Source organism: Chinchilla lanigera, unplaced genomic scaffold, assembly GCF_000276665.1.
Source record: "Chinchilla lanigera isolate Chin_1 unplaced genomic scaffold, ChiLan1.0 scaffold00040, whole genome shotgun sequence".
Taxonomy (NCBI): Eukaryota; Metazoa; Chordata; class Mammalia; order Rodentia; family Chinchillidae; genus Chinchilla; species Chinchilla lanigera.
Window position 1 is genome coordinate 11,471,204 of NW_004955441.1, and position 26,343 is coordinate 11,497,546.

The window sequence follows — 26,343 nt, forward strand, 5'->3', positions numbered from 1 at the left end:
ACTCAAGTCTATATATTCATTCAACTTAGGTAATAGATACAGGTTAGTTATAACTTAGTTTCCTAGTTTGTTTTTTTGATTATATGACCAAAGTTTCAGTAAATTGAAATGTTCCCCTGAGAAATGTTCAGATTTTCCTGTATTACCTGTAGAAGGCATTTACTAATTTCCTATTACTGTAACACTGAAAAAAAGTTTTCAGCGACTTGTTTTTGAAAAGCCTTCAAAGCAAGTCATATCTAAAATAGAAAATCTAGGGGCTGGGGATTTAGCTCAGTGGCACAGTGCCTGCCTGGCAAGTGGAAGGTCATGAGTTCGATTCCCGGTACCAGAAAACAAACAAACAAACAAAAAAATAGAAAATCTAAAACTTTGGGGCTGGGGATTTAGCTCAGCGGCGCAGCGCCTGCCTGGCAAGTGCAAGGTCGTGAGTTCAATTCCCGGTACTGGAGAAAAAAAAAAAAAGAAAATCTAAAACTTTATAATCCTCCAATCTTTTTCTTTAGGGTTTAAGGGCTCATTTCATTCACTCTCTGGCTTACTTTTTCTGTTTTTCAAATCAATTATCTGGTTAAGATAAAATTTACATGCTATAAAATTCACCATTTTTAAAAAGAGACATTTTAAAGTGTAGTGCTCAGTGTTTTTAAAATATATTCACTATGTTATGAGTCATCACCATTATTTAATCCTAAAATTTTTCATCACCCCTAAAAGAAGACCCATACACATTACCAGTGTCTTCCTGTCTTTTTTCTCCCCTCAGTAGTTTCAATTTCTATATGAATTTGTTTGTTTTGGACATTTCATGTAAATGGAATAATATAATATGTGGCCTTTTATGGGTGCCTTACACTTGGAATAATGTGCTAATAAGATTCACTTATATTGTACCATGCATCAATATGTCATTTCTTTTTTTGTGGTTGAGTAATATCCCAGTGTGTGGATAATACCATGTTTGCTGTCCCATTCATAAGTTAATGGTTATTTGAGTTGTGTCTACTTTTTGGCTTTTGCGAATGCTACTGTGAAAATTCATGTGCAAGTTTTTGTATGAACATATACTTTCAGTTCTCTTACAAGGTATTTAGGTGTGACATTGACAGGTAATGCAGTTACTTTGTGTTATAGCTTCTCAGGATGGATGGATGCACCTTGAAACCGTAATGTTATGTGAAATAAAGCAGACACACACGCTTCAATATCATATGGTTTCTCTTGTAAGAGGAATGCAAAATATAAATAAGGAGCAAAATAAAAGTGAGATAATAGGAAGTATAGGGATAGAGCTTTCACAAATGGGAGGGGGGTCAAGAGATGGGAGAGCCAAGGAGGAGGGGAGGGAAAGGAGATGAGAAAAGGTTCCAGGTGTGTGCCGTGCATGTGCCAGCTCCACAAGGGAGTGTGAGCATTGTGTGCTGTACGCATGCACTCAGGAGAGAGAATGCCTCAGTGATGACCATGCAAGTCTCACTTTTTATTTTGAATAGGACTTTTAACTCTTAAAATGTTTCACTTCTATTTTCCTAATTTTAGAAATATTTAGCTATGCAAAATATTTGCATCTTTTTTCTACTTTTGTCTTAGATTTCATATTGTTATTTCATCCTGATTATGTGTGTGTGTGTGTGACAGAGAGGGAGAATGTCCTTTATGATAATTTTCACAAGCACCTTCACTGCAGCTTTCTATATATGCACAAAACTGACACAATGTTAAAAGCCGACATATAATGTTAGTTCAGTAGATTATGGCATAGACAGTCATTAATTGAATTACTTAGTAGCCATTAAAATCATGTTACAGGAGATTACTTGATGTGGAAACTGTTTATAACACATTAAGTAGAAAACAAATTATAAAACAGTATGAATAATGTTCTGTCAGTTGTTTATGAAAAGTATATATGAGCATAGAATAAGATTTGTGGTATGTATATCACAATAATTCTGGTTGTCTCTCTACATTAGAATTACGAGCAACTTTTTCTTGAAGGAACTATATATTGCTTTAATAATTAGGAGAAAGTTTTTCGAGTCCTGTGCTATATTGCTAATCATTTTAACACTTCATCTTATATATTAGATGTTAAATACTTTGTTGCTTTTACTTTTATCTCGCTGTTTACTGTATTTTCCCATAGCATTAATGTAAGTAATCTCATCTGTACAGAGAACCTTAGATGCGCACCAGATACAGAATCACTGTGTTGTGAGGAAGCTTTGGTTTGTGGCTGGTAGCTTTGTCTTGCAGTTGGGACATAGTATTTTTGAGCCTAGTGTCGGGCCACTTAGGATCGCAGATAACTTATTTTAATTTACATATTCATTCTGTCAACAAAGTGGATGTCCGTGATAGAAATAAAAAACCCATTTTTTCTAATGGGGGTAATTTACAAGCATTCTCTTATTATGTGTACTGGAGTAGTTTGCTTAGGCTGCCAAAACAAAATACACAGGCCGGATGGCTCAAACAACAGAAACTCATTTTTTCAGAGTTGCAGGGATAGACGTGTGAGATCAAGGTCTTAGCACGCTGGCTTTCTTCCGAGACCTCTTGTTCTGCAGATTACCACCCTTTTCGACTCTTAGACCTCCTTATGTGTGCCCCTTTTGCCTATGCTGTAATCTCTTCTTATGACGCCAGTTATACTGGATTAAGGATATCCTAATGAGCTGCTTTACTTACTTTTTGAAGACCTAGTCTCCAAGTAGCGTTACATTCTGAGCTACTGGGAGTAGGATTTAAACATGAATTTTTGAGGGGACTTAATTTAGTTCATAAAACTATATATTATTTGTAATGAGTTTTAATGATAGTTAAAGTAGTATTGATGAAATACATTTTATCAGCAATTAATAATTATTATAAACTATTAAAGCATCTAAAGTAGCTGTAAATTTTATGAGGGAGAGTGTAGAAGGCTGTCGTGAGATCAGCACCAATCTCTAAGGGAAAAGTAACTCACACCCGATGAACTGCGGACCTTTGGGTCCACAAATTCTACAGAAACTTCGCCCACTGACATTTAGAGCTGCTTGTGGATAGACCGGGCAGACCTAAAGGGTCTGGTGAGTTCTTAGTGACTGAAGGTCTGAACTTGTGCTGCCTTCGAGGAAACTTATCATTGAACGCGGCTCTGGAGGTGATCAGTTCTTTTGATGTTCAGAATCTCAGTGTGGTGTGTTTTCTTTGGGAGTGGGTTGGTCTGTAAGGTTAAGAACTTCACTTTTATGTAACTAAAACAGCAGTGGTTTTTTAAAAAGATAATATTTAAGATGTTGATTAAGCAAGAAATGTTATTGCATTAAATATCCTAAAGACCATTTTGATTTTTTTCTTCTCCCTCTAGTGGGCAGAAAATATTTTAAAAATAGAACACAGAAGAGTTTATTCATACTGGTTGTATCATAATATGGATTCATCTTTTTAAAAAATAGGTATTATTATTTCAGAATCATTAATAAAAATATTTTATTCATTTGTAGGCATAATAGTGGGTCCTTGAATGTTGAAGATGTTCTTACCAGCTTTGACAATACAGGAAATATCTGTAAGTTATATACTATCTCTATAGAAATATATTTAAAGTTTTAAAAAACAATTTAGTTTTTTTTGCAATATTTATTATACTTACTAATGTATATGTATGTATATGTACATATATATAAAATGTTGTCTTTAGCTGCAAATTAAGCCTTGTATAAAGTGTGTACTAAATGAGATATAGCACTTTCTACCTTGTGCAGGTGTGTGTGTGAGAGAGAGAGAGAGAAAAAGGCACACACACACACACACACACACACACACACACACACACAGGTCAGAAGACCACTGGACTCTCTAGTACTGTCCTTTTTGTTTCTCGTTTTCAATTCACAAAGTTAATCCAACAGAGGATTTATTTCTTTCCTTACTGTGTTTTTGGTGCTTTCTGTTCATCTTTCTGCTGCTTTGCACTTTGACTACAGGTTAAACCCAGAACATACTTTCCGTGATGCTAATATACTCAATACCACAGAGTCTTTGTTTCATGAAATATTACAGGGCTGTACAATATATTGAACTTGCGTCTAAGCCTCTGATTAAATGATGACATATTTCTTCACTGAGAAAATCACTTAAATAATTCTGAAATAATGTCATAGTATGAGAAAATTCAGCCAAAAATACCTTTATGTCACTGAGTTAGAAAAAATACCATAATGAGTGTTCTGTACTCTTTCTTATTTGTTGGGTAAGATATTTATCTTAAGATAGTGAATTATTGGTTAAATGTGACCATTTTAAATGTAAAAATAGTACGCATATTTTTTCCTCAAGTAGAACTTCAGAATTATAATTACTTATTGTCTAAACATACTTTACTAACAGTACTGCTTTGTTAAATACAGAGATCTTTCATAGAATAAGGTCCAGTCGTAGTCAGACAATAATTTTTCTATATGTCCACATTGTGGAAAGCATTTCTTCTTTCCCTATGCCGCCTGGCCCCATCCTGCCCCTCCTGTTAATGGTGCTGGGAATTGAGCCCGGGGCTTAGTGCTCTATCACTGACTCACATTTTTTGTATAGAAAAGTTGTATTTTGTCCCTAAAGAATCTATAAGTATCCTAAAATTACTTAAAGTATTTAAAATAAGGTAGGCTTCTCTTCCATGGGCAGTTACAAGTATACATTTTAGCCTCTATGTCTTGGCATATACTGAATTCTTTCCCGTTTAGGCAGATGTTATATTTTCATTGGGGCCCAGGCAGGGACTGAGCAAGGAATACTAATGCTGGTTGAGGAGACAGCCCACAGGCTGGGATGAGGTTAAATGAAGTCATCCACAGGTATAGATAGTTTCAGAGCATGATCTTGGAAGGAATTTGCAGAATTTTTGACTCAGTAGTGTAAAAAAGGAAAACAAATCAAGCATTGTTCTTTATGACTCAGTATGAAATAGGGCCACTAGCTGGCAGCATTATATAAAATAAAAATACATTCCTAAAGGTCTGAATTGTTACCGTACAGATGAATAATCATCTGTCCTTCTCTAACATGCTCATCATCTTGTCCCCATGCACTCATAAGTTGTTGAAGTAATGAAAGGGGAGATTGCATGAAATTGGTTAAGAATATTTTTGAGACTTTGGAGTATGATTCACCTGCATTTCAATCCTGGCTCTGAGCTTCATCTTGAGCAATTTATATAATCTCTGTGAGCTTCATTTCTTAAGACTGTATGTAATGTATAGAAAGTATACAGTACCTGCATTCCTCTTGCTTGACACTCAATAAATGGAAGCTGTGTACTAATTACTACTCATCATGAGTCCCTGTTAAATTTCTTTCTTTTTTTGTAATAAAACATAATAATATGCACAAGTTTGTTTTTATTTATCAATTGAAAATAAGTTTCAATTAAAATATTGTTATTTTGTATTTTAAAATAAACTATTTTGATTGAACTAACAAACCAGGAAAGTTAGATAAAATTGCTAAAAGAGTTTATTATAATATATTGTCTTAAAAACCTAAATATTTTGTCCAGTATTAAAAGCAATAACAAAAATAAGACCTATTAAAACATGTTTGTTGTAACCTTCATATTACTTCTTTTTCTTTTTTCTTAGTTTTGGGGATTGAACCCAGAACCTTGGCACTGAGCTACAGGGTCTTGCTAAGTCACACAGGTTGTGCTTGAGCTTGTGATTTTCCTGCCTCAGCCTCTCAGAGTGCTGGGATTAGAGGTGTACACCATCATATTAGTTTATATTTTTTTTATTTTAAAAGAAAAATCTATTTGATCTTTTGCTTAATAATAAGTTAGTTAAGTCCTGTCCCAATAAATTAAATTTGGTTATAATTTTTATATAATCTTTGATATAAAATAACCATGGATTGAAAAATGATTTTTCACTTGATGCCTCAAAGTTTGATTTTTTTTTTTTTTTTAACACAAATTGTGGTTGTTGGATTGAGTTTGTGACTAGAAAACCCAGCAGAGGGCGCCACACTCATAATTCTGTCTTAACAAAGTGATTGCAAAAAATAACTTGAATAGCTGTAAGCTTTCACCATATAAAAGCATAAACATGTATTTACAAGTTGCCATTTGATTTGTTTCTAATATACTTAATATATTAATCAATTCAGTAGTATAGATTTCTCACGCTTGATATTTTAGTTCAATTTGGTGTTCTTTTTTATTTTTGCTTTAACTGTCAGTTCAATTTTTATATTTCTAGCTTTAAGAAAAATAATATTTTTTGTCTTTTAATACTGATAATGAAAGTTATATATAAGAGTATTGTTCCTAAATCATTATCATGACAGTAAACTCAAAGATATTTAAAACGAGGAAAAATGTTTCTAATAGTCTAAAGTGAACAAAGAATAAAATTATCCATTTATTTTAGAAATTTGTTTCTAGGCTAATAGTATTTTTTGGTAATAGAAAAACGTTAAAATATTTTAGAGCCACAAGAACCTATGTGTTTATTATAAACCGTATATTTGTGGGTTAGTAGAACTATTAATATCAAATTTGAAGATCAGGTAGTAATTGTATTCACTGTAAATTTTCAAAGATTAAAGTATCAGCCTTACTTCCAGAATTTGTCATGCTTTGACCAAAGTGTCATGGAAAAACTCTCCTTAATTTTATTTTATTTTATTTTTTTTGCGGTACTGGGGATCGAACTCACAACCTTGCATTTGCGAGGCAGGTGCTTATGCCACTGAGCTATATCCCCAGCCCTCCTTAATTTTAGAAAGTAAATAAAACTATAAGTTTTAAAAAATTTCCTGACATGTTGGAAAATAAAATATTCTTTATACTTATTTTTATTGTATAGAAATATTTTTTTAAACATTGTACCTTCACAATGAATTGTATTTTTGAGATTCTTTTTTTTTAATTGAATTTTTTGAGTGGTATAGGAAGAGATTAAAATGAATTTCATGCAGAATTACTTATTTCTGCATAATGACTTATTGCTGTGTAGTGTAGGACCCAGCCTTATTTTTATGTATTTGTATTTGCTATTGTGGGAAACAGTTTTCAAAAGTCAACCTCCATTTTTGCTTGTCTTTAGGGAAAAGTACACTTACTTCATTTTTGTTTGTATGTTTTTCCCCAGTATTTAAAAGTCTACTTCTTTCTGAGATATCAAAGCTGTGTGCAGAGAGAATAAGCCTGCTATTGATTTATCATGCCTTGAAAGGATGAATCCAGCTACCTCGGGAAGTACAGGGTGACATCCTTCACCTCCAGCGAGGTGCTTACTGCTTTACTGTTTCCTTTGACATGTTGCTCAGATACCTTGGGTAGCAAGGCAGTGCTCTGGTTATCAGCGCTGCAGCAGATTTCATGCTTGTTTTCTCGTGTGTGTTTCCAGCCACCCCCTCTAATCAGAATAGCCCCACTATGTTGTGTCTCTTCTTCTCCTCTCCAAAGGTGTCTCTTTCTTCAACGGAAATGAGTTTTTAAAAATGTCATTCTTCTCAGAGCTTAACTGATCCAAACCAGTATAATTATTCGTTGTTTATGCAGTCTCATCTGTGCTTGGGAGTATAATAGCTTCATTTGTACATTTTTAAAAAGTATATCATCCTTTGTTAGATAGCATGAATAAATGACACTTCCCATATAATTTATTGTATATATATATACTCCTAAAGGATAAGAATTCAATAGCTGTTTGTATTATTGCTATAACTTAGTGTGAATTAGGATTCCTGCTAATGGTGTAGCTTAAATTTGGAGAATATATTGGTAAAACCTCTTTGCCATTCTTTCACATTTTTTCCCTCCTGACTGGGCTACACGAAGATCACGTCTGTAGACCCTTTCTGCCTGATGTGCTGTTATGTATGGCAGTAGTGATTTGTCTCCCCTGGGAACCGTAGGGCCTGCCTGGACTTCTGGTGCACTGCTACAGAGACTGATTATGGGCTCTTCCTAGTGGTCTGATAGTAGTACCTATTTTATGACATACCCCAAAAAACCTCTTGTAAGCTAGTAATCAATATTACTGAAAGATTCTTATTAAAATAAAACATATTTTCACTTTTTAATGTCCATTTAAGAAAACAAAGTTTACAATCTCTTCTGGAATATAGATAAAATTACCAGTTTTCCAAACTTTAAAAAAAAATTTCATTACTCTTATGTAGTTAAGAGTCTGTAATATTAGTGGAACTATCAAAGCTTCAAGAATACCAGTTTAATGTTTTCTTCATTCATATAAAAGTATGTATTTAGTTATGTAAAATATATGTGTATATGGTAGTATGCATGTATGATACATGTGTAATATATGTCTACACATGTACTTTATATACATACATATGCTTTATGTCTATGTACATACATAGATATATAGTAAAATAGCTTAATTTAAAAGTGAGAAAATTTAGGGTTTTATATATCATTCATTGTGCTATTTTTAAGTAAGTGTCATGGAAAGAGCATGAGTCATAAAATTCATGCTCTAGCCTGCCAGTTATTGTATGATCATCAGCAATTCTTTGAACAAGTCTGAACTCTATGTAAAATTAAATAAGAAACAATTACTACTTTGTAGTATAATGAACATAAAATTAGATAATGTGAAAACAGTAACTGTAAATAATATTTGTATTATTTTTTCTTATTGGCATTATCTGCCCCATTCTTGAACTTTTTCACTGTGTTTGGTTTTGGAAAATAATACAAAATAGGAAGTATTTGTGGCATGTGCTATCCTGTCTTGCTATTTTACATGATTTTGTTATACAAGAATACAATGTAAAGATATACAACTAAAACAATATGGCATTAGTGCAGAAGTACACATATAAATTAGTGTTTTAGTATAGTATTCACAAAGACCTAAAAATATGTGATTTATCATATGATCAATCTTAATTTGCACTAAGCAAATTTCAGTGAGAGAAAAGGATAGGTTTTTTTTTTTTTTTTAATACATAGTACCAAGAGCACTAACTAGGAATTTTTTAAAGAGCTTACTAGTTCTTCTGTACTATATATCAAAATAATTTAAGAGCAATTAAATATTTAATTAAAAATCAAAACATTTGTAGATATGTCAGATGAATACCTTTATTACATTGAAACGAGGAAGCCCTTCTAAGTATGACACCAAACCCCATGAATTTAGTAGATTGACTACAGATTAAAGATACCTTACTCAAAAAGCAGCATCAAAAAGTTGAAATACAAATGTTAAAGTGGTAGTTATTATATATGACATATACACAAACATATATTCTCTTTATTTTGTAAAGAAGTTTCACAAATCAGTAACAAAAAGACAGGCAATCTGCAAATCTGTAGGAGGAGAAAACAGCCAAAAGTTAGGAATAAATATTTCACAAAAGAAATACTAGCTAGGTGTGGTGGTGCCTGCCTGTAATCCCAGCACTCAGGAGGCAGAGGCAGGAGGATCATTGGAAGTTTGAGCCCAGCCTGGGCTACAAAGTGAGTTGAAGACCAGCCTGACCTGCATAGTGAGACCCTGTCTCAAAGACAAAACAACAACAACAACAAAAACAACCGAAAAACCCAAATAGTAATGTTCTATAAAGACATCAAATTATTATTTTCCTAATAATCAAGGAAATTAATTAAAACAGTGAGGTATAATTTTTGTTGCATTGATAAAGGCCAAAGAAGTGATAATGCATTTAGAGAGGAATGGACATTCTTACACACAGTTGGTAGGAGAATAAATTGATTCTACTTTTTCAGAGGCAGTCTCACAGTATCTTTCCTAATTTTAATATATTATATTTTTATAATATATATGTTCTAATAATTTTCTTTCTAAAAAATAATGAGACCATCATGTAAAGGTTTAGAAAGGGTTTCACTGCAACACAATGAATACCTGGGAAAATGTTAATATTTAATTTTATGTGACTGGCTAATTTTGCACAGCCCCTGTAATGCAATCCTGTGTAGTTGCTGAAGATCTATAAACCATGTTAGATTAAAAGATCCGTACAGTGAATGTGACCCTGTTTCTGTAAAATGTGTAGAGCTATTACATATGTGAGTAACTATTACTATGCATAGGACCGCGGCACAGTACTCAGTGTTTGTTGGGTTATTCACAATTTGCATTTTTCCTTTTTTTTTTTTTTTTTTTGTCTTTTTGAGACAGGGTCTCACTATGCAGTTCGGACTGGCCTTGAGCTCACTTTGTAGCCCAGGCTGGCCTTGAACTCATGACAATCCTTCTGCCTCAGCCTCCTGAGTGCTGGGATTATAGGTGTGTGCCACCATACCTGGTCTTGCATTTTTTCTTTATACTTTTCAAGATTGTTTGAATTTTTATGGTATGTGTTACTTTTATAAATAGGAAAACTAATAGTTTCATTTTGAAAAAATACTCTTTAACTTCCAAATTACTAATTTTTTACTGAAAACTGTCTTAAAACCTGAAATTGGTTATGATAGTACTGTGAAGTGAGGTAGAAATTTATTCTACCAGTCATAAAATAGAAAATACCTTTACACTGTACTTTTCCCTGAGATCTCACAGCATATTAGATGTTAATGTCTTAGTCTCCCAATACTTTTAAGAAAGATCAAATCATTTAAGCTCCTATATGTTAGACTGAGGGAATACAAAGAGGCAAGAGTCAGTCAGTGGCAGAATGTTGAAGTTTGGACTTAGTTTATAAGTTACAAAATAAGTTTATAAGTTAGAAAGTAATTTTATAATGGTGTCAGTGCATTCTGTCATCGGGATGTATAGATAGTCAGAAGCCTTAAAATTAGCAGGGACCCCAGAGCCAGTGGGGAGCTGGTGGTATACCGCATGGGCTCTGTGTCTGGCTCATGGCCCTTTAGAATCACAGTGTACATGGGGCCTTGGATTTCTTACCTGCTAGAGAAGATTAGGTTGGGTTAGGTCGGTAGACAGTAGTGTCCTTAACCATACTGCACTGACTTCCTCGGTTCATTGTTGTCAGGGCCCTTTTATCTTTTTGCCCAGTGCTGGGTACGCATCCCTTTAAATCATGCAGAGTCCTTTGCATTTGTTCATTCTGTTCACCAGGGAAAGGACAATTAGGAGATGTCTCTTTATAATACATTTTAAAAACATTTTAATTTGAAGTAAGAAATCAGGGAGTTGGAATGGTTTTCTTTGATAATACAAGGTGGGGCTATTGTGAAAAAAAATCCTGAAATAAACCTTATAATCCTTTCTAGATTCGTAAATTTTAATCGGAGCAACCCTTGTATCTTTGTCAAAAACCTGCTAGTTTCTGCCTCCTGTAAATGTCTGAAGGGAGGTTCGCAGTTTAAGGGCCTCCGCATTTTAGCAGAAGATACGCAAAGCAAGCCTTTTTCCCCCCCTCTGAGCAAATACTGCAAAAACTCCTTTCTGTATCTTCTTTTAAATAGCTACCATTACTTTTGCATTCCTTACAGTATTTATCAGAAACTCTATAAATATTATCCCGTTGAATATTCTTAATTTTACGCAGGCTGAGAAAACTGGTACTTACAACAGGATAATTTGCTTAAAGGTTTAGTAAGTGATCACACAGGAACTTAGAACTGTTCTACTATGTTTCTCAAAGGTTATGTTTTCCCAAAATGGTGAGAAATTAGTTTTAAGAGTTCACGATGAGAATTGAAAACTAAAAGTGGTAACTGGGAGGGCTAGAAAATAACTTTGGCAAGTGGAAAAGAATTCTGTGCAGTGGATTGTCTCAGAGGAGACTGATTAAAGGTCACTGGAAAATGGGCTCTCTAGGGTTTGTGAAAGGTAGTTGACAATCTAATGGAGTGGGGATTTGGGGAGTGAGGATAGTGGAGAAGGAATGCATTTTCTTTTAATAGTCTTAAATCAAATGTGGGCTTTAAAAAATAGAAGTGCTGCTGTTTGCGACAATAACAATAGTAATAACCATTTTTGTCTTTACATAGCCTTTTCTCTAGGGTGCTTCTTAAGCTTCTGGCCATGGTAATATTTTAAGATCTCTTACATAAACATAAGTCACACAAAGAGCTTAACAAAAGGATTTTTTTTTTTGTCTTTAGCAAGATCTTTGTTTTGGTTTTGGTCGGCCTGGTGAATATGTGGGCATTTGTATGGCCTGCGTGTATTGTACTATTCTTATGAATGCTTGATGTGAACAAAGTATTTGATTGAATGAATTTAGTGCTTGTGTTAAGGTGCCTCATCTTTTTTTATATTCTTCCCTTTCGCCCCTCACTCTCTACTCCCAGCTCTGAATTTGAATATTTGTGTTGTGTCCTGGGGAGGTAGGAAGGAATGAGGAGAAGTTTCAGATCATTCTGTGTGCATGAGTCTGAAATATGGATGAATTATGTATATTGTACATAACTCCACATGCTCACAATCTGCTCGTTTTAATATGCTGAATCGAGTGAAATCTTTGCTGCAGGTAGTAAATTCATGATTTGTGTGAAGCCTTTGCCCTTCTAGGTTGAAGGCCAGCCTTCTACATCATTGCCTGGGAGTCTTTGACAATTAACGTCACTTAATTTCTGATTAAAAGATGTGGTGCAGTTCACACTTAAAACTAAAAATCATATAAAGTATTATTTTTTAATTGTGTGATAAGCAAAGAAAGACCAATAATATTTTGATTCATCATGTACTTTTTTATTTGAATAATTGCCCACTTAATCAGAACTTAGTAGGGGTTGGTTGGATTGCCATTATGTACTATTGAGAAGTAGCTTATATTCATGAAAACCATGAGTTCTCTGCTTTTTCACTGGTGTTCTGTGAAAAAGAAATTAGAATAACAAGCATGTGAGAGGAGGAAGAGATTGATTCATATTGTTCAGTTTTGTCTTTCTTAAGTCCTGCAGATTTGTAGTTTATATTGTGCAATTTAGCAGTCAATCAATAATCATATATATTAGCCATTTGCTTATCTTTTTCTCCTAAAATAAAATTTAACCCCTTGATTGCAAGGATCGTGCTTTGTACTTCTGCAGTATTTATAAAACTTGTGATACAGTTTCAAAGGATGGTAAAAGTCCATTCAATAAAAAATATGCTCAAGTAACTTAACTATTTTACTTCTCTTCAGTAAAACAAAGGCAACAGTCTTTTGCAATTTTGTTACCACCTCCCTATTTCCCTTCTCCCATCTACTGCCATCTTATATACAATGAAATCACACAAAAAGTCTCAGAAAAAATTCTAAATCTTGTATTTATCATAAGACAAATTTTCTCTGCCTTTTTACCCCCTTTGCCGTGTGATTTCCTATTACAGATCTGATGGCAAACCTGTCAAGGCAGGAGTTTCCCTGGATGACTTGAACCAGGGGTAGGCAGACTGGAGGGAGGAGAAGAGACTGAAGCAAACCAGGTTCTCTTGCTTAGAGTGACTGTGCGGCCTTGTTTGCTTAGCAGACTTCTATGCCATTTTTCTTGACATAATTATTAACAGTGTCTCCTTGCTCAGGAGTCCTAGTTTGGATGATTCATAGGTGTATGTTTGGAAGATAAGGGCAGAAAGATTAGAAGCGTACATTAATTATTTTTATTTAGGTTTACCTCTATCCCACCATAGTTCCTCGTACAAGACTAGCTCGCGTATTATTCAGTATGCATACTCTGATTCATTCGAATCCCTAGTCACACTCACACAAATCCACTCATTCTGCACAGGGTTTTTGTAGGTGATATATTATTCTACATACGGGGAGGGAAACCTAGGTCTCAGTTTTATATGACATGATGTACCACAGTCCCCCTAACAGAAACTAAATTTACAACACATAAATGTTTGGAGAATCTGATATAATAATTTTTGAAGAAAAGAGTGTTACTGCCAAGATTTTAGAGTAAGGAACATTCATGTAAAAACTGAGGTTTCCAGTTTCTTAGGGAAAGAGAATGATCTAGTGGCCTGAGTCTGAGCGCATATGGTAATCATTCTCTGGAGTGGGCAGGTTCTTTGTTTTACTGTGACCCTCAGCATTCTGCCCATGAACATTTGAATTTGCAACTCCTGATACACACTCTATATTTGGAAGCGTTTAACTTTCTTTGGTTTTGGGGGTTGAACCCAGGCCCTTCACATTGAGCTACAACCGCAGCCATTAAAAAAAATTTTATTTTGACATGATACCTGTGTGTGTGTGTGTGTGTGTGTGTGTGTGGGTTGCTAAGTTATTATGTTACCCAGGTTGGGCTCAAACAAGCTGTGGTTATGATCCTCCTGCCTCAGCCTCCCAGAGTTCAGGGGTTATAGGTATGCATCATCATGTCCATCTTGGAAGTGTTTAAGACATCTTTCTCTTTGTATATTTTTCAGATTACTGTCTGCTGAAGAAATAGTGAATTCTCACTAGTCATTTTGTGTATTAAAGCTAATTAAATAATATATTTGTAAGTTCTTTTGGTAATAGGTGTTTCTTAATAATACAGGTTCATCTTTGGGAAATTCCCATACCATCTACAAATGCCTGGCTGTTAAGAAGTATTTATATCATTCTTTTCATTAAAAACTAAGCACATCCTATTTTAAATATTTTTCCATAGCCAGTATTTTTAAGAAAGCATATTTTTGAAATTTAATTAGTTAAAATTATGAAATGTATTTTTAAAATAAAATAAAAAATTAATATAGTTCTCCAGAAATATAAAGTATTTGGGAGTATATGTGTGTGCAAGTATACAAATGTGTGTTCATGTGTGTGTATATATTTATATAATTATGTTTTATACATAATTTATAGAATATATAGGTAACTGGATCATCATTTGCCTCTTTTGTTTATTTATAGATTGGAAAAGAAAGAGCAATCTCAACAAGTATTTATTAAGTACCTCTTATGTGCTGCTCTGCATTTTCAATTCTCAAATGATTTTGCAACTTTACTACAAAGGAATAAAACATTCTTTCTACACACGTTGAAGAAACTTCTGTGTTAAAATTGGGATAAATATTTCATTGTCTGGTGCATTCAGGTACTTGGATGATTTCTGTGAACTGGATCGTAACTATAACCAGCAAACATCTTTTTAAAATAATTTAAAATAACATTGCTTCACTCATGGATTCACTCTGCTAACAATTTTTAAGATATTGCCAAAAAAGGCTGGATTACCTTAATGACATTAAATAGAAATTTAATGTCATGAACACACTATTTTAGAACATGACTTTATTTGTATGCTTTTAAGGCCCAATGTGTTTTCAGTTCAAGTATCTGTACAATAATTAGACCATGAGTTATGTGTTCTTGGAATCTTTTTGAAGGTTTCTGGCATACTCTAGTCGATTCTCTAGGTCTGCTACCAACCTTTCATCGTGATATCTGCCTTAACTATCATTCTGAGGATTCATTACATGTCTTTTTTTTTTTTTTGGTACTGGGGAAAAAAAAAAACTCAGGACTTTGCACTTGCCAGACAGGAACTGTGCCGCTGAGCTGTATCCCCGGCCCTCGTTATGTATCTTTTGTGTTGGATTTCATTCCTAAATCCCATAGCTGCTTCCTTCTTTCTCTTTCTTTCTTTCTTTTTTCTTTTTCTTTTTCTTTCTTTCTTTCTTTCTTTCTTTCTTTCTTTCTTTCTTTCTTTCTTTCTTTGTTTCTTTCCTTCCTTCCTTCCTTCCTTCCTTCCTTCCTTCCTTCCTTCCTTCCTTCTAGAATTACACAGTATAATATCCTCTTGAGAAAATAAGGGTAAATAAGTTTTTGAGACTTTGTGATACTTTGGATATAAAATGGTGGAGTTTCAAATATTTTTCTCTTTAAAATTTTATAGAAATGCATTATACCTTCTAGTGTTGGATTTGGGATGTCTAACCCTGTTCTACTTATCATTTTTTATGAAATCTGTCCTTTCTGGGACCTAATATTCCCAGTGCTCTGAAATTTTATGATTTTAATATCATGATGTAGTTCTATTTTCAAACATTGTGTTGGATGTTTAATGGTGGGTCTCTTCAATCTAGAAAGTAATATTTTTCACTGGGAAATTTTCTTGAGAGGTTTCTTTAATAATTTGGTCTCTTCTGTTTTCTCTCAAGTCTTGAGCACTGGACAGTTTTAAAATTATCTGTTTTGCAGCTTTTTGATATTTTCTTTATTCTCAGGCATACTTAATATCTGAGACAGTTTTTTTTTTCTTTCTTAGTTCTTTTCCTCCATGGCGTTAATTTTATATTTCTTGATTTTTCTCTTATCTTTTTGAAGATGTTAATGAAAGGTTTTTTTCTTTCCTTTGTTTTCATTTAAGTCTCTATTTCCTTGAAGTTACCTTTTTCTGTTTATTTATTTATTTTTTGGCTTGTCTTTTATAATGAAAACTTTGATTAAATATCTGGTGATCTTCAAGTATTATTTACTATAAAACTAATTAGAAACTCTAGTGATATTCCAGCTGATTGACAATAGGTTTCTGTGTAGACTGGGCTATTTCTTTGGGAGCCTGGATGTCCATATGTTTAGGTGTTTCTCTTGAGCTGGTCAATTTCCTAGAGAGTTAACATGTGGACTTACTCTATCTCTACTGTTTTTATTATACGTACACATACATACATATGTAACTCTCACATAAATGAATATACTCAGTAAGTACTTTGTAGGTTAATGAACGTAATATTAAAAAATGAAACCATAATTTAAATAGAATATGATCTTTATTTTGTAACATGTTCACTCTACACAACAATTTACTTTAGAATTCCTTCAGATAGCCCGTGTCTTTAGTGCATTTAAAATTTCACTTCATGGCTTTTTTATTTCCTTCAAGGAACACATTTATATTAGTGTCACTTTTACATATACACAAACACATACATTCTATATTGTTCTTCTTTAGTGGGTGTGTTATTTTTATTCTAAAAGAAAATATGTCATTTTGTTACACATCTGTGATTTTTTTCTTGCAGATGTCTTTTTTTTTCTGGGAGAGTACTAAGAGGCTATTCATCTACTTTTTTTGGTTTAGTGCAATATATTTTAAGCAGCTGGCTCCAAAATACATTCAAATAGCATGTCCTATTCCTCATGAATTGCTTTCTTTGCTGAAATTTCCCACTCAGACCACCAGCAATCCCTTAAGTACTTTTCCTATCTGCTAATGCTAGCTTTTAAAAATCTGCTTAATGTTACTCTTTTCTTTCTCTTTGTTGCCTCTGTCACTTAATACACCTCTATGCCTGCCTGATATTGTTCCTTGTCAAGGTCTTTATGCTTTTAGGATGATCTTTCCTGGTCTCTCTTTCTAATGTCTTAAATGCTTTGCTTTGGTTCTGTTTCTCCATTGCAAAGAGCTTAGTGGAAGAAGGAATTGAATATTATAGGTGACTTTAAAAATTTATAGAGAATATTAACGAACATGTACATGCTGGCGATTATTATATAACTTGTGTTTCAGAAAGGATTTGACAAACATAGAACCATTGATAGAGATAAACATACTACAGTAGAATTTGTTTCAGTTTTATAGGGAAGGGGAAAAGGGAGTGTTGAAATTTGGCATTGTTAAATTGAGTAACAGGTAAATGGGATTTCATTATTTTCTATTCTTATTATTTTTGTGTATATTAATTTTTGTCCAAAAAAAAAAATCTTAAGTTTTATTTTTAATTCCTTTTAACCCAGCAGTCCCACCTTTTGGTATCTATCCTGCTCAGGGTGTGTGTACGACGATGTTAATTACAGCCTTATTCGGGCTGGAAAGGAAAATAACTTGGAAACAGTTTGATGCTACTCCCGTCGCCAGTGGAACTGTTGGATAAATCACGGTGTATTCATACAGTGGATTATCATGTAGCAGTTGAAAAGAACAAATTGAGTCACATGCTGTATTTTGGAGAGAGATTCAAGGTGTATTGTTAGATAAGATCAGTAATATGAATAATGTGATCTTATTTTTATAAAAATGTGAAAGCACTTACACCAAGTTATCAGTATTAGTTATTTCAGGGATATGGCACCTGAAGGGGTAGGGTATATGAAAAATCAACTTCTTATTTATTAGTCTTTGCATTGTTTGATTTGTTTTGAAAATGTGTTACTTTTGGGGAAAATGGAATAAAGATTTTAAAAAGCAAATGTAAAAATAAAATATTTTAAAAGTGTCAGCTCATCTATGATAATAAAAACTTTTTTAAAAAAAATTTTAAGGAGAAACATATGCATAGGGACCACTTCAGAAAGAAAATAAACTCTTTGATATCTTATGCCTCTGGAATAGATACTGAGCTCTGCTATTTGGAACTTCTAACAGAAATTGCTTGCTGACAATTAAAAGTAAGAATTTGGCCTTTCTGCATATTAATTAAGTAACCCTAAAATTTTAACTATGCCTAAAATTCAAGTTTTTTGTTATGGTAATTGAACAGATTTATTTAGTAGAGTAGTCCCATTTTCTGAAAGCCACATTTAACTTAAAACTGGTGCACGTGGTTGGGTAAGGTTCCTCGATTGTGATCGACAGAAGCTGAGTCTGGTGTGCTCAGGCAAAAAGCAGTATTTTGGAAGGAAACTAAATGGGTAATAGGACTCAGAATTTCATTTGACAGCTGGGCATTGCACTTTGTGTTTTAGTATGGGTCTGACTTATTCCCTGCTTTTAATTAAAGTGTTGCAATGAAGTTTTGTAGTCAGGTCCCTTTATTATGTTGCCTTTTTTTCTTGTTTGTTTTTAGCTATTTTTAAGAGAAAAAACCACAATAAAACAGTTTCAAAACAGGTTAGTAGGAAAATTACAATAATTAATACATGACATATTATTGTCTTCCTTGTAGTTAGATACGAGAGTCCAAGATATAGCCATGATCTCCTGTTCAAGCAATATTAGCGCAAACGTTTCTTTTCAACAAACTAAGAGAAACTAGGTGCATAACTATCTTAACTATCTTGTGTATAAATATATATTTTTTCTTTTCTCTTTCTTCCTTTCCCTTTTCTCTTATCACAATTTGTCTTTCCTTATGAACAGTTTCTTCCCAATTCACAATATCTAGTATATATTTTGGATCTTATTTACTCATTCAGTTTCTCACATAAGTGAGACAATATGATGTTTATGCATATGGGTCTGATTTATTTCACTTATGAGTATGGTCTCAAGTTGCATCTGTTTATCTGTGTGTAAAAGTCTCTAGTTTATCCATCTTTATGGCTGAATAGTACTCCATTGTATCAAAAGACATGCCTCTGTTGATGGGCATTTGGATTGATGGGCATTTAGTTTGTTTGCAGAATTTTGCTATGACAAATTGTGCTGCTATAAACATGGGGCCATTGTTCACAGGCTTGGTTTAATTCTAATATTTCTTTGTTGATTTTTTGTCTAGTTGATCTGTCTATGAAAGTGGGGTATTAAGGTCCCCCACTATAATTGTGTTAGTGCTTATTTAGTTTTTCATGTCTGTTAATACTTGTTTTATGCAGTTGGGTGATCCTGTGTTTGGTGCATAAATATTTATGATTGTTATCTCTTCTTCTTGGAGTTTTCCCTTAACAAGTAGGTAGTGACCTTTTTTTATCTCTTTGGATCAGTTTTGACTTAAAGTTTACATTGTCTGTAAGTAGAATAGCTACCCCTGCTTTTTTCTGGGTTCCTGTGGCTTGAAGAACTGTTTTCCATCCTTTGACTTTTAGTCTATGAATTTCTTTTTAGGTTAAATGTGTTTCTTGAATGCAGCATTCTGTTTGATCTTGCTTCTTGATGCATTCTGCCAGTCTGGTTTTTTTGATTGGTGAGTTGAGACCATTTACGTTGATGGTGATAACGGATATGTATTGGCTTTTCTTTGTCATGTTGTTATCCTGTGGTTTGTTCCATCTTTTTCCTCTGTTTAATGGCTTGCACTCCCGGTGGCTTCTTTCTATTGGTGTTCATGTGTTTGTGGTTTTCATTATCTCTTTCTAAGATGTTCTTTACAGCATTCTGTAGAGCTGGTTTGGTGGTCATAAATTTCTTCAGTTCTCTTTCATGGAAGTACCTTATTTCTCCATCCATTCTGAAAGATAGTTTTGAGGGGTACATCAGTCTGGGTTGAAGATAGTTTTCCTTTAGGGCTTGAAATACTTCACTCCAAGCTCTCCTTGATTTGAGGGTTGGTGTCTGCTTTAATGTCTCTTATTTTGATAGTCATTTCATTTTTTACCTTAGAGATTGTTTTTTCCTGTGGCCGCTTCCATTTGTTTTTTTCACTTCTGCTGCTATCATTTCAGAGAGTGCCATTTGTTGTTTTCCGATTTCCTCTATCTCTTTGTGCTCTGGACTTGTCCTGGGTGGACTGGGCATTTGGGATTGCATTTGCTTCTTTGTCTTGTCATTTTCTATTTTATTTTGTTTTCTGTGTTGATGCTTGTAAATTTCTACATTAGATAGCCTCATCACTGGTGTCAGGGCTTTCTTTGTTGTTTTTTTTTTTTTTTTTTTTTTTTTTTGTTTTTTTGTTTTTTTTTCCGGTACCAGGAATCAAACTCATGACCTTGCGCTTGCCAGGCAGGTGCTGTGCCGCTGAGCTAAATCCCCAGGCCACCAGGGCTTTCTTAAGAGGTGTCTGTCTCCAGATTTCTTTTATATGTAGATGGTTCTTGGTTTTTAAGTCTATCCCAAGAACTTACCTTCCCAATATTAAATCTGAGGAGTTACTATCAATTTGACTTAGGGCCCATTCCTTTGGTACTAGGCTGTGGTGATGGTTATGACCCCTTACAATTGCAGTGTTGTCTTATGGGAGTGGGGGACTGGTTATAGCATGTGTGACATCCTGGTTAAAGTAGTTCAGTTGGCAGTAACAACAGGCTGAAGTACAGCCCGACTACTGACAAACTGTGGTAACAATTAGTCTGATATCTATAACTGTAGGAGGAAGGTCTGTAGAAAAATAATCCAAGTTATACCAGGAACTTGTATGCAGTGATTTTCCACTTAGTAGAGTGATTTTACCCTGTTGTGGTGGTGGGTTCATCAGGACAGGGTGTAGGATAGAGAGATGAATGAGCTTAAATATAGTAGGGGCAAGGTTGAAGAGCACAGGATGATCATCCAGGTTTTGGGTAATTGTAGGACACAGGAGGGAAGGATTGGAAGAGAAGGCCAAGGAGTTTTGAAGTGAACCAGAAAGAGAAGAGACAGTGTTTACTCGCATGAAAGTATCATAAAGTCAAGAGAGATAGTTTACGAAAGAGAAGAAGAGGACAAGTAGAATAAAACAAAAAGAAGGGTGAGAGGTCACCTGTTGGCTCATATTGCTAATTTTTTTTTTTTTTTTTTTTTTTTTTGGTTTTTCTCCGGTACCGGGAACCGAACTCACGACCTTGCGCTTGCCAGGCAGGCGCTTTTGCCGCTGAGCTAAATCCCCAGCCCCTCATATTGCTAATGTTGCATGGGATACTTACACAGTTCTGCCCGTTCATCGTGTGCGCCTCAGCCAGGGTCCTACTGTCGCTGGTGTTCCGACAGGTCTCCAGGCTCTGAGTCCACCCGTGGAGGGAGAGGTGGATCTCAGACTTCTCTCGCCAGCTGTGCAGTCCTGGGTCAGTGGAGGGAGGGAGGAGCCGAATTCACACTCTCCTTGTTGCTTTTTATGGATTACATTTAGTGAATTTTTACACAAATTACAGTTTTAAAAGGGAAACATATAGCATCTATTGCTTAATTTGTTCTTTGGTTAGTGGTGAATTTTGAGTTACTACTTGCTTTATGATAAGAGGTATGATCTTTCAGATAAGCTATGGGTAGCCTCAGCTTTCAAAAATTATTTTAGACTTGTCACCATTGAGTTTCTTTTTAATGCTGTATCAGTATCTTTATATATATTTTAGTATATTTTTGTGTTTATTTTTTGTTTCTGGTTTTAGTGGTAAATTTCCCAGAGAGATTAATCATAAATGCTTTTTAATGTTAAATTACCACTGTTAACCTATGTTGTTCTTTATTTCCATTTTCTTAATTGGAAGGCCCTCATTTTTATATTATTATGATCTTTTAATATCTGTGGAACAAATTCTTCTAGAGATTTCTTATATAACCATTAGAAACAACACTAATTTAACTATGGTTTTCAAGTCGGTTATCTGTGTTTCTCAATAAACTCTTAAGAGGCTGAATCCCATTTTTATTATAAGGTATAACTGCTTACATTGTATATATTTTTATATATTGTTTACATTACACACACACACACACACACACACACACACACACACACACACACGGGACTGTTTAAAGGTTTAATTTTGAGTAATCTGGAATCTTCCCTGTGTTTGGATGCAGGGAATACTTGCTCTTATGCAGGGTGCAGTGCACTTACTGTAGAATCTGGCTCATTTTGCTGCTTTCCTTGCTCTGGGGCCCAGTGCTAACGGGCAGTAGGCACACAGGTGTAAGTGGCGTGTCCAGGCTAAACTTTCTAACTGGCTTTCCTTCCTTCCCCTGTGTTGGGGCCAGTGTTGAGGTTTGAAAATGGGGAGAAACTGGAAGGGGCAGGAAGTGAGTTGCATCTGTGAGTCTGAGTTTTCTGCTTTGCCACTGGGAGTTTAGTTCCATTTCAAGAGGCTGGGAAATTAAGCAGATGAATGAATGAATGGATTCAGGATAATGGGGGCCAAGTTTCTCAGTGGTGCTGTGAATCCACACTTATATTATGTATAAATTACCTAAAATAGAAAGTTCTATCTATTTTAGAAGGTCATTCAAAAAAAGAATGTCATTTAATCAGGCACAGGTACGACATAACTCTTAGAGCCTCAGCACTGGTGACATTTCTGTGGGATAATTCTTCATCGGGAGTGAGGCTTGTGCTGTGCCCGGTAGTGGCCTCCCTGGTCTCAGCCTGCTGAATTCTAGTAGCTTGTTTCTCTACCTCCATCCGCTCAATGGTTTCATTGTGAAAACCAAAAATGTCCTCAGACATTGCCAAATGTCACCAGAAGAAGAGGTGCAAAATTTCCTACTTTCTAGCCCATTTGAAAATGCTCAAACAAGCAGATAAAAACTTGTTGGGACATGGGATATTAATGTCAAAGTAATTCATGAAATATTAGCTATTAATTTATAATGTGCTGTATACGGGAAAAGTCCAGCAGATATCACCTTAACCACTGTGTTGGTTTGGGCTTATTTTGCAAGGGGAACAATATAATACAGGACACATACTTTACGTGCTTATTTATAATAATCACCCAGAGAACGATATACAAAAAAGTGCAGGAATTCTGTCCACTCACCAAGACCAAGGAATCCAGCCAAGGGCCTGGATCCCACAAAAATGTCCTGCATGAGTCCAGCTGAATACCTAGAGCTCATAACAATGCCTGCCACAAATCCAACTGGAGGTCCAGAACCCATGACAACATCTCATGCAGGCCTGTTTAACGGATCTGCGCTGGGAAGGCCTAGAGGTCAGTGGTGGAATCTAGGAAGTCTGTGCCAGTGGGATGAAGGATCTAGCAGGCTAAGGGATCTACACTGAAGCCCGGAAGTGACACTCAGAAGAACCAGAGCTCCCCTGAAAGGTACCATCCTCAGCAACAGTGAGGTCCTGAGCTCCTCCGATAATCAATATGGCCGAGTTCCCGTCAGGAAAGCCAACACAGTGAACTTCTCCCGGAGACTGGCAGTGCACTGTCTACCCCTCCGGAGCCAGGAAGCGATGCTCAAAGTGAGGACCAGAGCTCCCCCAAAGTGAACTGAAGCTATTCTCAGCAACAACAAGGCCCCGAGCTCCTTGGAGGTTGAAAACAGCCAAGTTCATCAGGAAAGCCAGCATGAGGAGCTCCTCCAGAAAACCAACAGTTCCTTACAGCTTCTACCAGCTCCCAACAGCCTCTCTCAGCTCTCAACAGCGCCTTCTCCTCTAGTTCTGCCTCTTATGCTGCTGGCAACAGTCCCCAGGTGGGCCTCCCACTCCCAGTGCCACGCTTACTCAGTTCAGCTGGGGGTTATAAGTTGACCACCAGTTGTCAGTCTACCACAACCAGGTAATAAAATTAACATTGCCACAAGTGGAATAAAACAACATCTTGTGCATTCTAATATGCACTGGAGAAGTAATGTTTTTGTGGCATTCCCACCAAAAAATTATAAGTTGTGAGGAGAATCAGACAAACCACAGGTTGGGGGACATTCTACAAGGTAACTGGCCTGTACTCTTCAGAAATATTAAGATCATGGGCGACAAGGAACGACTAGAGAACTCTTCCAGATTGAAGGAGACTAAAGAGATGTGATAACGGAAAGTAGCGACTATGGATTTTATTCTGGACCTGAAAGGGACATTTTTGGGACAATCAGAAATTTGAATGTAGTTTGTGGATTAGATGGTAATATTGTGTTGGTGTTTATTTCCTGATTTTGATAATCAGCTAATTACAGTTATGTCCAAGAGTTGTTCTCTATTATCTAAAAATACTACTCTTTTTTTCCCTCTCAAGATGTTTCAGTTACTGTTCTCTGTGTCTTTTCTCAGTTCCCCAGATGGGATGCTCCATTTCATCATTTAGGACTCTGTTGTCATGTTTCAGAGAAGCCGTATGCAGTTCAGCCTGGTCTTGAACTCACCTTATAGCCCAGGTTGGCCTCGAACTCACAGAGATCTTCCTGCCTCAGCCTCCCCAGTACTGGGATTACAGACATGTGCCACCACACCCAGCTACACCATGCTTCCTAAAGTACACGACTGTCAAAAATCTCTATCACTTTGTTATTTATTTGTAGTGTTTATTGTTCCTGTTATCACATTATTTCTTTGTTTAGTACCTGAGGGAAACTTGTGAGAGCAGAGGCCATATTGTGCTGTATCCTCAGCCTCAAAACAGTATATAAAGCAATACTGATGCCCAGCAAACTTTGTATAAATATTGGACTAAGTGATTGCACCTATGTCTGTGTTAGCCAGTTATGTCATGTAACCAATTTGGTTATGTTAAGATGGGCCAGAGCGTACTTTTTATATTTTATGGAAGTTAGTATCTAATGAAAGAGAGTGTTACGACATTAAAGACAACAATTGTGTTTAAAGGTTTGTGAATTTTACCTCCCTCCCAGGAAATGAAGCAGTTACTTTTCTTTGGAAATGTATTACCATGCATACTATTAGGTTTATAAAGGAATTGGTAATTCTAAAGTAGTGATGAACTTTTGGCCTTTTTCCAAAAAACTTTCATTTTTTGAATACTACCATTAGTATTGAGTTCTCAGAAACAACCTTGATTGTTGCTCATTAATTAGGTTTAGGTACTACTACTTAGGGTATGTAAGTAAGAAATTGTTTTGTTTCATAAACTGTTCCTCTTATTTGAGCAAATATAATTTACAATCTTTGTAGACAATACTTTGTACATAAAACTTCTGGGCACCAGTATCGTTTATTCATAGTTATGTTTGAGTGATTATTGTATGACAAGGACTAGATTAAGCATGGAAGACACAAAGCTTAAAAAAAAATCCAATTTAAAAATCATATTTGATTTTCAGTTTCTAAAGACTTAAAATTCAAGGAAATACATATTTTATACTCAACTAAAGGTTTTAGATGATTGATCTTAATATCATTTCATCTCTCTAGATTTTAATGTCATCTATAATGTGAATGAACTTGGATTATAATAAAGTAAATGCATTTGGATTATACATTCTTTGAGTTTCCTAAGATTTTTATTTTTATTTATTTATTTTTTGGAGGTTAAGTAGGAAAATTTATTGGAGAATAGGAATGGGGAGTGGGGAATAAGAATAGTTCCTGAGAAACAGGTGGGGTCCTGAATAAATGGGTTGCCCCCCTAAGAGATTTTTAAAATCCTTAATTGTCAGTGCTTTGTGATTTTGAATAAGGGTTAAAATTTTTTTTAAAAAGTCCCAGGTAAGAGATTTCTTTTTTTCATGTTTCATTAATTAGTATATTGAACATGCAAATGAATATTGCTTTGGACTGGGAAATATGGCTACATTTGCATTAAATGTTTCCTTTCAAGTTTTGTCAAGGTTTGCAGGGTTTTTCTTTTTTCTTGTTATTTTTCTGTGGTGTGATGTTTTAAATCCAGGGCCTCAAGTATATAGCCAAGTGCTCTACCACTGAGCTACATGCCTCAACCCCGTTTTATTTTTTCAGTTCCTTTTGTTAAGCTAAGTTTTAATGGTCTTTGACAGTTGCCTTTGTCTTTCCAAAGTCATCATTCAAGTTTTTTTTACATTAATCAAGGTGGTCTTTAGAATTTTTTTCATTGGCATTTTTCAATTTCAACTCAATCTTTTAATCTTACTTTCATTGTTGATTTGCTTCCCAAAGTGTTCTCAACATTATTAAGAAACTTTGGCTTTGCCTACAGAGCCATGAAGACTTATCATAAACATTCTTTTTTTTTTTTTTTTTT

General features: G+C 34.9%; 1 protein-coding gene across 4 annotated transcripts in view; it reads left to right on the top strand.

Annotated features, from left to right (window-relative positions):
* Camkmt (calmodulin-lysine N-methyltransferase) overlaps nucleotides 1-26,343 on the top strand; it is a 376,955-nt gene that overhangs the window by 17,265 nt on the left and 333,347 nt on the right. For all 4 annotated transcript variants that reach the window (XM_005390948.2, XM_005390947.2, XM_005390949.2 and 1 more), the window contains exon 3: nucleotides 3,492-3,556. In XM_005390948.2, the coding sequence (XP_005391005.1) occupies nucleotides 3,492-3,556 (65 nt within the window). The remainder of the gene's footprint in view (nucleotides 1-3,491; nucleotides 3,557-26,343) is intronic.